Source organism: Cherax quadricarinatus, chromosome 3 (genome assembly GCF_038502225.1).
Source record: "Cherax quadricarinatus isolate ZL_2023a chromosome 3, ASM3850222v1, whole genome shotgun sequence".
Lineage (NCBI taxonomy): Eukaryota > Metazoa > Arthropoda > Malacostraca > Decapoda > Parastacidae > Cherax > Cherax quadricarinatus.
In genome coordinates, this window is record NC_091294.1 from 70,000,525 (window position 1) to 70,017,047 (window position 16,523).

General features: G+C 38.2%; 1 protein-coding gene across 7 annotated transcripts in view; it reads right to left on the reverse strand.

Annotated features, from left to right (window-relative positions):
* Positions 1–16,523, reverse strand: part of LOC128705515 (uncharacterized) — a 246,038-nt gene that overhangs the window by 11,657 nt on the left and 217,858 nt on the right. For all 7 annotated transcript variants that reach the window (XM_070092288.1, XM_053800705.2, XM_053800711.2 and 4 more), the window contains 2 exons: positions 15,951–16,052; positions 3,331–3,471 (listed from right to left, as the gene is read on the reverse strand). In XM_070092288.1, coding sequence (XP_069948389.1) covers positions 3,331–3,471; positions 15,951–16,052 — 243 coding nt within the window. The remainder of the gene's footprint in view (positions 1–3,330; positions 3,472–15,950; positions 16,053–16,523) is intronic.

The window sequence follows — 16,523 nt, forward strand, 5'->3', positions numbered from 1 at the left end:
CGGACCGTAAGATTTCCCTCTAAATACCTTATCGTTATTTCACAAAAAAATAAAGTTTGTTAGTATCTGGAATATGGCAAAAAAATCTGCCCTTTACTCCCACATAACTCCCGAAGTATTTGGAATATTTCCAAAAATTCTACGGTCAAAATAAGAGAAATCATTATTCTACAATATCTGTGAATATTATTCCATTTAATTAAGTAATAAAGGACCCACATCAAATTATAGGTGAATAAGTTACTTCCGAGATATCGGCCGGGAACGCCGGCCGGCCCCCGTCTCAAAAAAAAAAAAAAAAATTTTTCGCGAAAATCGCGTTTGTTTGGGTGTATTTCTTAGTAAACTGATGTTCTAGTGCAGTTAGCCTCTAAACACCGTTTTCTCTTACTCAGAGACGACAGGGTGACCAGTTACACTTTTATATCGAAATATTCCCGATAATCTCTGGGCCATATTATGGCCTATTTTATTCAGTCTAGAGTATATAACATGTTTGTATGTTATTTAGAGTGTTTATTATATCATATTAGATCAATTCTGATAGACAAATAAGCCGTAGAGTTGATATATAAGCTGATATAAGCGAAATAATGGGTGATTCCTGGCTGGCACCTCGGGAGCAGGAACACTGCTGAGCGTTCCCGTCTGGTTCCCGGTAGTCACTAAGTCTGCCGATAAGCTCCACCTACTGTTTTATGATGCCAAATAGTCAGTTATTATATTAGAAAGAATAATGCAAGAAAAGGCGATAAAAAACAAGAAAATAACTCCAAAAAATATATAGGCCGTGAGCAGACTCGGTACCAACATCGCCGTCACCATACCTGATATAAATGACTATAATTTCTTGTAGAAACGTCGTAGAACATTCATTCTGGTACCATTGTGTTGCCAAAGAGTTGAGCTATTTTTCAGTATATATAACTCAATTTCCATATTTTTTCGATTTTTCGGTGAGCGCGCGCGGAAAATTGCCCGCCTCCCCCCTTAAATTATGGGGAATCAAATTCAAAATGGGAATTGACACAGTTACTTTTTGCTGATGATACTGTGCTTATGGGAGATTCTAAAGAAAAATTGCAAAGGTTAGTGGATGAGTTTGGGAATGTGTGTAAAGGTAGAAAGCTGAAAGTGAACATAGAAAAGAGTAAGGTGATGAGGGTGTCAAATGATTTAGATAAAGAAAAATTGGATATCAAATTGGGGAGGAGGAGTATGGAAGAAGTGAATGTTTTCAGATACTTGGGAGTTGACATGTCGGCAGATGGATTTATGAAGGATGAGGTTAATCATAGAATTGATGAGGGAAAAAAGGTGAGTGGTGCGTTGAGGTATATGTGGAGTCAAAAAACGTTATCTATGGAGGCAAAGAAGGGAATGTATGAAAGTATAGTAGTACCAACACTCTTATATGGGTGTGAAGCTTGGGTGGTAAATGCAGCAGCGAGGAGACGGTTGGAGGTAGTGGAGATGTCCTGTTTAAGGGGAATGTGTGGTGTAAATATAATGCAGAAAATTCGGAGTGTGGAAATTAGGAGAAGGTGTGGAGTTAATAAAAGTATTAGTCAGAGGGCAGAAGAGGGGTTGTTGAGGTGGTTTGGTCATTTAGAGAGAATGGATCAAAGTAGAATGACATTGAAAGCATATAAATCTATAGGGGAAGGAAGGCGGGGTAGGGGTCGTCCTCGAAAGGGTTGGAGAGAGGGGGTAAAGGAGGTTTTGTGGGCAAGGGGCTTGGACTTCCAGCAAGCGTGCGTGAGCGTGTTAGATAGGAGTGAATGGAGACGAATGGTACTTGGGACCTGACGATCTGTTGGAGTGTGAGCAGGGTAATATTTAGTGAAGGGATTCAGGGAAACCGGTTATTTTCATATAGTCGGACTTGAGTCCTGGAAATGGGAAGTACAATGCCTGCACTTTAAAGGAGGGGTTTGGGATATTGGCAGTTTGGAGGGATATGTTGTGTATCTTTATATGTGTATGCTTCTAGACTGTTGTATTCTGAGCACCTCTGCAAAAACAGTGATAATGTGCGAGTGTGGTGAAAGTGTTGAATGATGATGAAAGTATTTTCTTTTTGGGGATTTTCTTTCTTTTTTTGGGTCACCCTGCCTCGGTGGGAGACGGCCGACTTGTTGAGAGAAAAAAAAAAAAAAAATATAACAATTATAATAGACGGCTTCAAAAGGCTGTCACTAGATGGCAGTGTTTACCACAACAAAGAGGGAGCAGTTTGGGCCACCTCCACCTGTTACATAATGACATTTTATTCATTCTAGAGTATATATCATGTTTCTATGTTATTTTTATTGTTTGTTATGTCATATCAGATGAACTGTGATATATAAATAAGCCATATAAATGATATTAGCGAAATTATTCATGAAGTATTTTGCCCGGTCTCCAGACAAACTCGTCCACCGCCAACACCGCCCATGCCACCACATGAATGACATATTTTATTCATTTTAGAGTATATATCAGGTTTGTATGTTATTTATATTGCTTATTATATCATATTAGATGAAGTAAGATAGATAAATAAGCCTTAGAGTTGATATTAGCGAAATTATTGAAGTACAAAATTTCACTGGAATGGATTAATTGCATTTCAATTAATTTAAATGAGGAAAATTGACTCTGCAAACGAGCAAATCCAGTTGCGAGCAAGGTCATGGAACGGATTAAACTCGCAAGTAGAGGTTCCACTGTATGTCTACTTACACAAGTAAACGATGATTATTACTAAGATTCCAAAAATCCCGCTTATTTAAACCTATCTCAAGAGGCAACAAAGTTATTCCGTGAAAATCTGCAACTTTTGTATTGACAACTACCATAGCAGTAAAACCCCAGTATCTATTGATTCTGTATCCACAGTTTCAGTTATCCACGGTTTACTGTGCCCCAAAAATTACCCTTAATTTTGCTTAATAATGGCCCCAAAGCACAAAAGTAGTGATGCTGGTAGTTCTTCAAAGCCTAAGAGAAGCCGTGAAATGGTTCCCATCAGAGAAAAAGTGCTAATTCTAGGCTTATTTTACTTACTTTATTAAATAAATTAAACTATCATAGGTATGCTAAATTAAAAATGACATATATAGTTTGCTACTATCCACAGTTTGAGGTATTCATGGTAGGTTTCGGACTGTATCTCCTGTATACTGTACCCCCAACAAGGGGGTACAGTATATAGCACACAGTATCTTTTTTGACTAAGAGACAAAAAGAGAGTAAAGGTAAGGAGAAAAAAATTCATATAATACTAGATAATAAACAATACTTTTTTATATTTGGAAAGCAAATTAAAATCTGCAGACAACTTACTTTCACGTTCCTTCCGACGAAGTTTTTTCCTTCTTCGTTCAACTGATGCAAGTTCGGTTTTGACTTGCATATATGTTCTCTTCAGCTCTTGTATTCTGGACTGCAAAACTGCTATCCTCTTGGAAGCATCTAAGTCAGGGTCTGAAAACATAAAATAAGATCTCATCATTCAGTATCTGCAATTTCCACGGTTTTCCCATCCATTCAATACAGTAAATTAGAAACCAACAGAAGCCATTTGCATGGCTGCAGCAGGTCTCCTACTGCAGTGCATTTTAAGATAAAATTATATATAGATAAGGGCATGGGAATTTTTTGTACAGACCTGTCAAGAAATGTGAACTTCACTAATTGGAAGGGAGATGAAACAAGATGCTCACTTGAGTTTTTAACATCTATTTAAATATCACTAGACTGGTTTATGTTGACTGGTGAGAAAATTAAACTAAAAAAAAAAAAAACTGATTTGAGAGTGGGAAATCCAATAAGTGCCTTGCAATGAATGGAAACAGGAGAGATCATGCCAGATAAATTACGACTAAATTTTTTTATGGTTACTATGATCATATAAATGTGTAAGCTCACAATATTTTGATAAATATTCAAGAATAAAAAATAACAGAAATTAGATACAGAATATCATTGTTTCAGTCCTCATCTCAAGGTATAACCTGGGTTCCTACAGAAAAAACTATATACAGTGGACCCCCAGATATCATAGTTGTCGGATTTCGTAATACAGTGGACCCCTGGTCCACGTTATTAATCCTTTCCTGAGAGCTCATCGTAAAGCAAAATTATCAATAAGCGAATCAATTTTCCCCATAAGAAATAATGGAAATCAAATTAATCCGTGCAAGACACCCAAAAGTATGAAAAAAAAAAAAAAACTTTTACCACATGAAATATTAAGTTTAATGCAATAGAATAATTACAATAACAATAATAACAATAGAATAATCACAACAGAATAATTGACACTTACCTTTAATGAAGATCTGGTGATGATTGATGGGATGGGAGGAGGGGAGAGTGTCGAAGTTTTTAATGTTTAGAAGGGGAATCCCCCTCCATTAGGACTTGAGGTAGCAAGTCCTTCTCCGGGGTTACTTCCCTTCTTTTAATGCCACTAGGACCAGCTTGAGAGTCACTGGACTTCTGTCACACAACATATCTATCCATATAGGCCTGTACCTCTCGCTCCTTTATGACTTTCCTAAAGTGGTTCACAACATTGTCAGTGTACAGGTTGCCAACATGGCTTGCAGTAGCTGTGTCAGGGTGATTTTCATCATACTATGTATGCCACTACGATTCTTAAATCTTTCAAACCAACCTTTGCTGACCTTAAATTCACTCATATCACCACTAGTTGCAGGCATTTTTTTAATTAAATCCTCATGCAGCTGCCTAGCCTTTTCACAAATGATCGCTTGAGAGATGCTATCTCCTGTTTTCTGTTTTTCATTTATTTATTTTATTTATTTTATTATCACACTGGCCGATTCCCACCAAGGCAGGGTGGCCCGAAAAAGAAAAACTTTCACCATCATTCACTCCATCACTGTCTTGCCAGAAGGGTGCTTTACACTACAGTTTTTAAACTGCAACATTAACACCCCTCCTTCAGAGTGCAGGCACTGTACTTCCCATCTCCAGGACTCAAGTCCGGCCTGCCGGTTTCCCTGAATCCCTTCATAAATGTTACTTTGCTCACACTCCAACAGCACGTCAAGTATTAAAAACCATTTGTCTCCATTCACTCCTATCAAACACGCTCACGCATGCCTGCTGGAAGTCCAAGCCCCTCGCACACAAAACCTCCTTTACCCCCTCCCTCCAACCCTTCCTAGGCCGACCCCTACCCCGCCTTCCTTCCACTACAGACTGATACACTCTTGAAGTCATTCTGTTTCGCTCCATTCTCTCTACATGTCCGAACCACCTCAACAACCCTTCCTCAGCCCTCTGGACAACAGTTTTGGTAATCCCGCACCTCCTCCTAACTTCCAAACTACGAATTCTCTGCATTATATTCACACCACACATTGCCCTCAGACATGACATCTCCACTGCCTCCAGCCTTCTCCTCGCTGCAACATTCATCACCCATGCTTCACACCCATATAAGAGCGTTGGTAAAACTATACTCTCATACATTCCCCTCTTTGCCTCCAAGGACAAAGTTCTTTGTCTCCACAGACTCCTAAGTGCACCACTCACTCTTTTTCCCTCATCAATTCTATGATTCACCTCATCTTTCATAGACCCATCCGCTGACACGTCCACTCCCAAATATCTGAATACGTTCACCTCCTCCATACTCTCTCCCTCCAATCTGATATTCAATCTTTCATCACCTAATCTTTTTGTTATCCTCATAACCTTACTCTTTCCTGTATTCACCTTTAATTTTCTTCTTTTGCACACCCTACTAAATTCATCCACCAATCTCTGCAACTTCTCTTCAGAATCTCCCAAGAGCACAGTGTCATCAGCAAAGAGCAGCTGTGACAACTCCCACTTTGTGTGTGATTTTTATCTTTTAACTCCACGCCTCTTGCCAAGACCCTCGCATTTACTTCTCTTACAACCCCATCTATAAATATATTAAACAACCACGGTGACATCACACATCCTTGTCTAAGGCCTACTTTTACTGGGAAAAAATTTCCCTCTTTCCTACATACTCTAACTTGAGCCTCACTATCCTCGTAAAAACTCTTCACTGCTTTCAGTAACCTACCTCCTACACCATACACTTGCAACATCTGCCACATTGCCCCCCTATCCACCCTGTCATACGCCTTTTCCAAATCCATAAATGCCACAAAGACCTCTTTAGCCTTATCTAAATACTGTTCACTTATATGTTTCACTGTAAACACCTGGTCCACACACCCCCTACCTTTCCTAAAGCCTCCTTGTTCATCTGCTATCCTATTCTCCGTCTTACTCTTAATTCTTTCAATTATAACTCTACCATACACTTTACCAGGTACACTCAACAGACTTATCCCCCTATAATTTTTGCACTCTCTTTTATCCCCTTTGCCTTTATACAAAGGAACTATGCATGCTCTCTGCCAATCCCTAGGTACCTTACCCTCTTCCATACATTTATTAAATAATTGCACCAACCACTCCAAAACTATATCCCCACCTGCTTTTAACATTTCTATCTTTATCCCATGAATCCCGGCTGCCTTACCCCCTTTCATTTTACCTACTGCCTCACGAACTTCCCCCACACTCACAACTGGCTCTTCCTCACTCCTACAAGATGTTATTCCTCCTTGCCCTATACACGAAATCACAGCTTCCCTATCTTCATCAACATTTAACAATTCCTCAAAATATTCCTTCCATCCACACCAATAACAGTCTCTCATCATTTTCTAACACTTGCAATCGCTGTTTTGTAATCACAGTTGCACCTTTTGCAAGAACAGCTTCCTTGATTGCCGTTTTCCTGCTCACTATAATAGAGATGGTTGATTGGGATTTACTGTACAACTTGGCCAGGTCCGACACACTCACTCCACTTTCAAACTTTGCAACTATCTCTTTCTTCATTTCAATAGTCATTAGCACCCTTGGTCTTGATGGGTTGGCACTAGAAGCTTTCTTGGGGCCCATGGTGACTTATTTTGCAGAAACAAGCACTAAAAACAGTGATAATATGGATAACATGGAATGTACCGAATGTATCCTTAGATGCGCGCACACTGGCTGGCTTGTAAACACTGGCACACAAGGGGTAGTTCAGGCCACACGTGGACACATCTCGTATGAATCGTATCGCATACCGGGTTTTGTAATGGGAACCGAGGCAAATTTTTTGCGATATAATGCTTCGGATACCGGATTCATTAGATATTGATGACTTCGCGAACCAAGTTTTGTGATTAATCCATTCCAGAGAGTCTGCTGGATGGCGAAATTCACGAATGGCGAAACCATTTTCCCCAAAGAAATAATGGAAATCCAATCAATCCGTTTCAGACACCTAAAAGTACGTACAGTGGACCCCCGCATAACGATCACCTCCCAATGCGACCAATTATGTAAGTGTATTTATGTAAGTGCGTTTGTACGTGTATGTTTGGGGGTCTGAAATGGACTAATCTACTTCACAATATTCCTTATGGGAACAAATTCAGTCAGTACTGGCACATGAACATACTTCTGGAATGAAAAAATATCGTTAACCGGGGGTCCACTGTATTAACAAAAGTATTTTTTTAAAGATTTTAAAGATTTTTTAAAGGTAGTAGGTTGGTAGACAGCAACCACCCAGGGAGGTACTACCGTCCTGCCAAGCGAGTGTAAAACGAAAGCCTGTGATTGTTTTACATGATGGTAGGATTGCTGATGTCTTTTGTCTGTCTCATAAATATGCAAGATTACAGGTATGTCTTGCTACTTCTACTTACACTTAGGTCACACTACACATACATGTACACATTTATTTATACACACTCATCTGAGTTTTCTTTGATTTTACCTTAATAGTTCTTGGTCTTATTACTTTTCCTTTTATATCCATGGGGAAGTGGAAGAAGAATCTTTCCTCCGTAAGCCATGCGTGTTGTAAAAGTCTGACTAAAATGCCGGGAACAATGGGCTAGTAACCCCTTTTCCTGTAAAAATTACTAAAAAGAATAAGAAGAAGAAAATTGTCAAAGTGGGAAGTCTGAATGTGCGTGGATGTTGTGCAGATGATAAGAAAGAGATGATTGTGGATGTTATGAATGAGAAGAAGCTGGATGTCCTGGCTTTAAGTGAAACAAAGCTGAAGGGGGTGGGAGAGTTTCAGTGGAGAGGAATAAATGGGATTAGGTCAGGGGTTTCAAATAGAGTTAGAGCTAAAGAAGGAGTAGCAATAATGTTGAAGGATAAGCTATGGCAGGAAAAGAGGGACTATAAATGTATTAATTCAAGGATTATGTGGAGTAAAATAAAGACTGGATGTGAAAAGTGGGTTATAATAAGCGTGTATGCACCTGGAGAAGAGAGAAGTGTAGAGGAGAGAGAGATTTTGGGAAATGTTGAGTGAATGCGTGGGAAGTTTTGAATCAAGTGTGAGAGTAATGGTGGTTGGAGATTTCAATGCTAAAGTGGGTAAAAATGTTATGGAGGGAGTAGTAGGTAAATTTGGGGTGCCAGGGGTAAATGTAAATGGGGAGCCTTTAATTGAGCTATGTGTAGAAAAAGATTTGGTAATAAGTAATACATATTTTATGAAAAAGAGGATAAATAAATATACAAGGTATGATGTAGCACGTAATGAAAGTAGTTTATTAGATTATGTATTGGTGGATAAAAGGTTGATGGGAAGGCTCCAGGATGTACATGTTTATAGAGGGGCAACTGATATATCGGATCATTATTTAGTTGTAGCTACAGTTAGAGTAAGAGGTAGATGGGAAAAGGGGAAGGTAGCAACAACAAGTAAGAGGAAGGTGAAAGTGTATAAACTAAAGGAGGAGGAAGTTTGGGTGAGATATAAGCGACTATTGGCAGAAAGGTAGGCTAGTGCAAAGATGAGTAGTGGGGGGGGTTGAAGAGGGTTGGAATAGTTTTAAAAATGCAGTATTAGAATGTGGGGCAGAAGTTTGTGGTTATAGGAGGGTGGGGGCAGGAGGAAAGAGGAGTGATTGGTGGAATGATGAAGTAAAGGGTGTGATAAAAGAGAAAAAGGTGGCCTATGAGAGGTTTTTACAAAGCAGAAGTGTTATAAGAAGAGCAGAGTATATGGAGAGTAAAAGAAAGGTAAAGAGAGTGGTGAGAGAGAGCAAAAGGAGAGCAGATGATAGAGTGGGAGAGGCACTGTCAAGAAATTTTAATGAAAACAAGAAAAATTTTTGGAGTTAAACAAGTTAAGAAAGCCTAGGGAAAGTATGGATTTGTCAGTTAAAAACAGAGTAGGGGAGTTAGCAGATGGGGAGATGGAGGTATTAGGTAGATGGCGAGAATATTTTGAGGAACTTTTAAATGTTAAGGAAGAAAGAGAGGCAGTAATTTCATGCACTGGTCAGGGAAGTATACCATCTTTTAGGAGTGAAGAAGAGCAGAATGTAAGTGTGGGGGAGGTACGTGAGGCATTACGTAAAATGAAATGAGGTAAAGCAGCTGGAACTGATGGGATCATGACAGAAATGTTAAAAGCAGGGGGGGATATAGTGTTGGAGTGGTTGGTACTTTTGTTTAATAAATGAATGAAAGAGGGGAAGGTACCTAGGGATTGGCAGAGAGCATGTATAGTCCCTTTATATAAAGAGAAAGGGGACAAAAGACACTGTAAAAATTATAGAGGAATAAGTTTACTGAGTATACCAGGAAAAGTGTACGGTAGGGTTATAATTGAAAGAATTAGAGGTAAGACAGAATGTAGGATTGCGGATGAGCAAGGAGGTTTCAGAGTGGGTAGGGGATGTGTAGATCAAGTGTTTACATTGAAGCATATATGTGAACAGTATTTAGATAAAGGTAGGGAAGTTTTTATTGCATTCATGGATTTAGAAAAGGCATATGAGAGTGGATAGAGGAGCAATGTGGCAGATGTTGCAAGTATATGGAATAGGTGGTAAGTTATTAAATGCTGTAGAGTTTTTATGAGGATAGTGAGGCTCAGGTTAGGGTGTGTAGAAGAGAGGGAGACTACTTCCCGGTAAAAGTAGGTCTTAGACAGGGATGTGTAATGTCACCATGGTTGTTTAATATATTTATAGATGGGGTTGTAAAGGAAGTAAATGCTAGGGTGTTTGGGAGAGGGGTGGGATTAAATTATGGGGAATCAAATTCAAAATGGGAATTGACACAGTTACTTTTTGCTGATGATACTGTGCTTATGGGAGATTCTAAAGAAAAATTGCAAAGGTTAGTGGATGAGTTTGGGAATGTGTGTAAAGGTAGAAAGTTGAAAGTGAACATAGAAAAGAGTAAGGTGATGAGGGTGTCAAATGATTTAGATAAAGAAAAATTGGATATCAAATTGGGGAGGAGGAGTATGGAAGAAGTGAATGTTTTCAGATACTTGGGAGTTGACATGTCGGCGGATGGATTTATGAAGGATGAGGTTAATCATAGAATTGATGAGGGAAAAAAGGTGAGTGGTGCGTTGAGGTATATGTGGAGTCAAAAAACGTTATCTATGGAGGCAAAGAAGGGAATGTATGAAAGTATAGTAGTACCAACACTCTTATATGGGTGTGAAGCTTGGGTGGTAAATGCAGCAGCGAGGAGACGGTTGGAGGCAGTGGAGATGTCCTGTTTAAGGGCAATGTGTGGTGTAAATATAATGCAGAAAATTCGGAGTGTGGAAATTAGGAGAAGGTGTGGAGTTAATAAAAGTATTAGTCAGAGGGCAGAAGAGGGGTTGTTGTGGTGAAAGTGTTGAATGATGATGAAAGTATTTTCTTTTTGGGGATTTTCTTTCTTTTTTGGGTCACCCTGCCTCAGTGGGAGACGGCCGACTTGTTAAAAAAAAAAAAATACAGAAAACAATGACAGATAAATATAAAGCACTAATAAAATGGATAAATGAACATTTAACATCATACTTGCCATTACTGAAGACTTGGCGTATGGCAGACAAGTAGGAGGCAAGAGGGAGGCAAGTTTATTATGTTTCAGTATGAAGCTATCATCATCTCTACGGCTTATTTTACTATTACAATTCATCTAATGTGACATAATAAACGATATTAATAAGATAGAAACATGATATATATACTCTAGAATTCGTAAAATATGTCATTCCGTATGTCACGAATGGTGATGGTGATGTTGCTGGGTTTACAAGGGCCACTGAGAAAAGCCGTACATATTAGTAGTGGTGGAGGCTGCAGCAGAAGCCACAACCACTATTCACACAATGTACATAACTTACAAATAAGAGATATTTACACTTTACAAATAAGAAATATTTACACTTACCTTGCAGGAGAAGTTAGTTTAATTAGTTAGTTTGATGGAAGAGATGCTGGCAGAGGTTTAGGGTGATGGAAGATAGCAGGGCGGTGTATGTTCAGTAGCCCTATACACCTCCAACAACATTGGAGAGCTACTTTCATGTCGCTTATCTATCGCTTAACTAATTTGCTACACTGTTAACCTTTTGACTGTTTCAGTCATATATACACGTCTTATGAGGTACCGTGTTTGACGTATATACACTCATAAATTCTAGCGGCTTCAAATCAAGCAGGAGAAAGCTGGTAGGCCCACATGTGAGAGAATGGGTCTGTGTGGTCAGTGTGCATCATATAAAAAAAATCCTGCAGCACGCAGTGCATAATTAGAAGAAAAAAAAACCTCCGACCGTTTTTTTTAATTAAAATGCTGAATTTGTGGTCTATTTTCATATAATATTTATGTTTGTATTCTCATTTTCTTGGTCTCATTTGATAGAATGGAAAACATATTATAGAAATAGAGGTGATATTGATTGGTTTTACTATAAAATGAACTTGGAAATGGAGCTCAAAGTAGGGGAAATGTTTGATTTTTGCCGATGTTCAAAAGTAAACAAATGATGTCATTGTCCAATAAATGTCCAACTAGCCATTCTAGTATGCAGTCATGAATGGGCTGATGTTATTTGTACAATTATTACAGTATTGCAGTAGTCTGCATAACAGTAAATCTTCTATTTTTTGTTTGAATAAAAATTCAAAATAGAAAGCAAAAGTAATATCAGAGGGGCCTGGAGACATGACTGATGAACAAAGAAAATGTTATTTTAGAGCCAGGAATGTCCGCATTGTTCATTCTGAACCTTATTTTGAAATTGTCATATTTTTTCATTTTCATGAAATTGGCCAAATTACAAATTTCTGACCACGTTATTGGGTAGTTGAAATTGGTAAATGGGCAGTTTCTTGTACACAGTCGATAGACAAAATGGAGTTCTAAAGAAATAGCTATGAGTTTGGTCAACTGGAACAATGGAATTAGCCGAAAATAGGGCTCAAAGTGGGTGAAATCGCTGATTTGTAAATATCGCCGAGGTCACTAACTTTGCGAGAGCATAATTCCATCAGTTTTCCATCAAATTTCGCTTTTTTTTTTTTTGGTGTCATTACAATCAGGAAAAGATTCTCTATCATTTCATAAGAAAAAATAATTTTTTTTTTGTTTTGAAATTTTGCGACACCAGGAGACACCTCAGGATTGGGGGTTGCGACAGTCAAGGGGTTAATGCTACACTTTATCGCTGGCTGGCGCTATAGCCTTTATCAATACCTGCTGCTTTAGTATCGTACGTATCGTAGAATCACGGAAGAAGCACATTCTCCCATCTCTTTTCCTCTTCCACTTTGGTACTTTGCTGTAAGTTTTTTGTTGAATTCTATAGTGTTTCTTTCCTATTTTACCAAAGGGCTGGCACTATGAGCTTTCTTTGGGCCCATGGTGGCTTATTTAACCCTTTGACTGTTTTGGTCATGTATATACATCTTCCTAGGTAGTAGGTTGGTAGACAGCAACCTCCCAGAGAGGTACTAGTGTCCTCCCAAGTGAGTGTAAAACGAAAGCCTGTAATTGTTTTACATGATGGTAGGATTGCTGGTGTCCTTTTTTCTGTCTCATGAACATGCAAGATTTCAGGTATGTCTTGCTACTTCTATTTACACTTAGGTCACACTACAAATACATGTACAAGCATATATATACACACCCCTCTGGGTTTTCTGCTATTTTCTTTCTAGTTCTTGTTCTTGTTTATTTCCTCTTATCTCCATGGGGAAGTGGAACAGAATTCTTCCTCTGTAAGCCATGCGTGTTATAAGAAGCGACTAAAATGCCGGAAGCAAGGGGCTAGTAACCGCTTATCCTGTATAAATCACTAAATTTAAAAAGAGAAACTTTTGTTTTTCTTTTTGGGCCACCCTGCCTCGGTGGGATACGGCCAGTTTGTTGAAAGAAGAAAGATATACAGTGCAACCTCAAATATCGAACTTAATCCGTTCCAGGAGCTAGTTCTAAATTAGAAAAGTCTGAAAAGCGAAGCAATATTTCCCGTAAGAAATAATGGAAATACATTTAATCCGTTCCAGGAACCCAAAAATATTCACAAAAAAAAAAAAAAATACATTTTATAGAGATTAATTATAGTTTTACATACACACAACAAATACTATAGTGTTCAATTATGTATTAATGAATTTAAATAAACATAAAATAACATTTTTATTTACCTTTATTGAAGATTGGTGATGGCATCTGGAAGATAGGGAGGAGGAGAGAGGGAGTTGAGTTTAGTGTTTGGAAGGAGAATCCCCCTCCATGAAGATTTAAGGTAGCAAAGCCCTCTCTGGGGTTACTTTCCTTCTCTGTATTTTAATGCCACTAGGACCAGCTTGAGAGCCACTGGACCCCTGTCTCACAAAATAGCTGTTTACAGTCCTCTGTTTCTGTCTCACAAAATAACTGTCCACAGTCCTCTGTTTCTGCCTCACAAAATAACTGTCCACAGTCGTCTGTTTCTGCCTCACAAAATAACTGTCCACAGATATTTTGTGAGGCTCAACAAGTCTCACACCACTCTCATACTTCTGTATTACTTCCTTCTTCACATCTATGGTGTTTCTCGCTTTCTTTACCACAGGGGTACCACTAGAAAGTTTCTTTGGGCTTATGGTAGCTTATTTCACAGTCCCACAAGCACTAAGCACAATGAAATAATCATAAAACATTTGAATGAGAGTGCAGGTTAGTGTTTACTCAGGCAACAACAAAACCAGACTGGCTCACGGCGCCTACGTGGGGACTAGGACAGAGCGAGCTGCCGGACAGGTCTGGCACCCGGCAGTTCGAAAATAGGGGCGAGTTCGATAATAGGGACAAAGTTGGTTCGAAAAAAGCGTTCTATTTTCGAAAAGTTCGATAAGTGATACGTTCGAAATTTGAGGTTCCATTGTATGCCTTACGAGCCACCGTTTTTGACGTATACTCATAAATTCTAGCGGCTTCAAATCAAGCAGGAGAAAGCTGGTAGGCCCACATGCAAGAGAATGGGTCTATGTGGTCAGTGTGCACCACAAAAAAAAAATCCTGCAGCACACAGTGCATAATGAGAAAAAAAAACTGACCGTTTTTTTGGAATAAAACGCTGAATTTGAGGTGTATTTTCGTATAGTATTTATCATTGTATTCTCATTTTCGTGGTTTCAAGTGATAAAATGGAAAACATATTACAGAAATAGAGATGATTTTGATTAGTTTCACAATGAAAATGACCTTGAAATTGAGCTAAAAAAAGCGGAAATTTTAAATTTTTACCAATGTTCAGGAGTAACCAAATCACACCACATGTCCAATACACGTCAACTGGGGAGTCTAATATTCTTTCACTAGTGCACTGATATTATTTATACCATTTTTACAATAATGCAGTAGTCTGCATAACAGAAAATTTTGTATTTTTTGTATGAATAAAAAATCAAAATAGAAAGCAATAGTAATATAGGAGGGGCCTAGAGACATGACTAATGAACACAGGATATGTTATTTTAGTGCCAAGAATGTCTACATTGTTTATTCTGGACCCTATTTTGAAATTGGCATCTTTTTTAATTTGCATGAAATTGGCCAAATTGCCAATTTCTGACCACTTTATTGGGTAGTTCAAATCGGTAAAGGTGCGGTTTCTTGTACTCAACTGATAGAAAAAATGGAGTTCTAAAGAAATAGGTATGAGTTTGGTCAACTGGAACAATGGAATTGGCCAAAAACAGGGCTCAAAGTCGGCGAAATCGCCGATGCATACATGTCGCCGAGACCGCTAACTTCGCCGGAGCGTAATTCCGTGAGTTTTCGACCAAATTTCATACTTTTGGTGTCATTACCATCGGGAAAAGATTCCCTATCATTTCATAAGAAAAAATAATTTTTTTGTTTACAAAAATTTTGTGACAGAATGACAGTTTCAGATAGGGGCTTGCGACAGTCAAAGGGTTAATTACGAAAAACGAGGGTCCGCTGTAATTGGATTTACATTATTTCTTATGGGGAAAATGAATTCGGATATCGTCAAATTCGGCTTTAGTCACACTCTCTGGAACATTTTTCCTTTGCAAACCTTTTATCCAGTCCCTAACTAGGTTGTTAAATAAGAATTTACTGCATGAAAGTATACATAGGAAAAACAGATTATTTGTAAGAAATTAACATAAAAGTATTTTGAGAACTGATTTCAAAGCTGTATAAAGCTATTTATTTACAAAGGTTTAGAAAAGTATTAAAAGCAGAGGATAACTAGTTTCTGAAAAAGTTAATGAAAAAACAATCTTAGCTTGATAAAATAAATAATCAATACTATACTTTAACTTGTACAGTTGTAATTTCCATCTATGTTTCTAAATACAACATGTTTTATTCTAAGAACAGGGATCAATAAAACTGATCACGTGTCAAAATATCACAATTCACGAGAAATGAACATAATTTGTTCTCAATGTATACATGCCAGTACATTCAAAAAGTAAAAGGTGGCCCATGTCTAGTGGTGGGCTCCCCATGAATCGGGCATTTTATTGCATTAGTGCATTATGGAGAAGTTTCATAGCAATATCAAGTGAAGTGACATTTATGTTAACAATACATGAGATACTTACCTAACTCCTGACAAAAGTTGTATCTTGAACGTCTTGCTGCGCTGCAAGCAAGAGATAAAGCGGACAGTCCACTTGTCTCTGGGTCATCATCAACTTGAAGAACTAAAAAAAAAAAAAAAAATTAAAACTATATAGTACATCGAATTTATTCTACAAGAGGCACTTTCTGACACTGTCCTAGACTGGAACGTCAGTTCTCAAGTTATATCAAAATTAAAAATATAGCCTCTCCTCAGTTAGCGGCGTACTCGTTTACTGACGATTCGAACTTATGACTGCTTCTCTGACCAATATGCATACCTAAATAACATTTTTTAAGAGCTGATTTCTTCTATTCTGTTTATTACAATGTACAGAAGACTACTGTATAAACATTTAAAAATATACCAGAAATGTTATAAATGGTGCAAAGGTGACATTAAAACATCAAAGATGGTCGACACAAACCCACTACCATTATAGGATGCTTCTCACTTGGCGACAAATTCGTTTACAGACATGGTCTTCGGAATGGAACTCTGTCGTTAAATGAGGAGAGACTGTACTGAGTTTTTAACAGTTTTATTAAGCTAA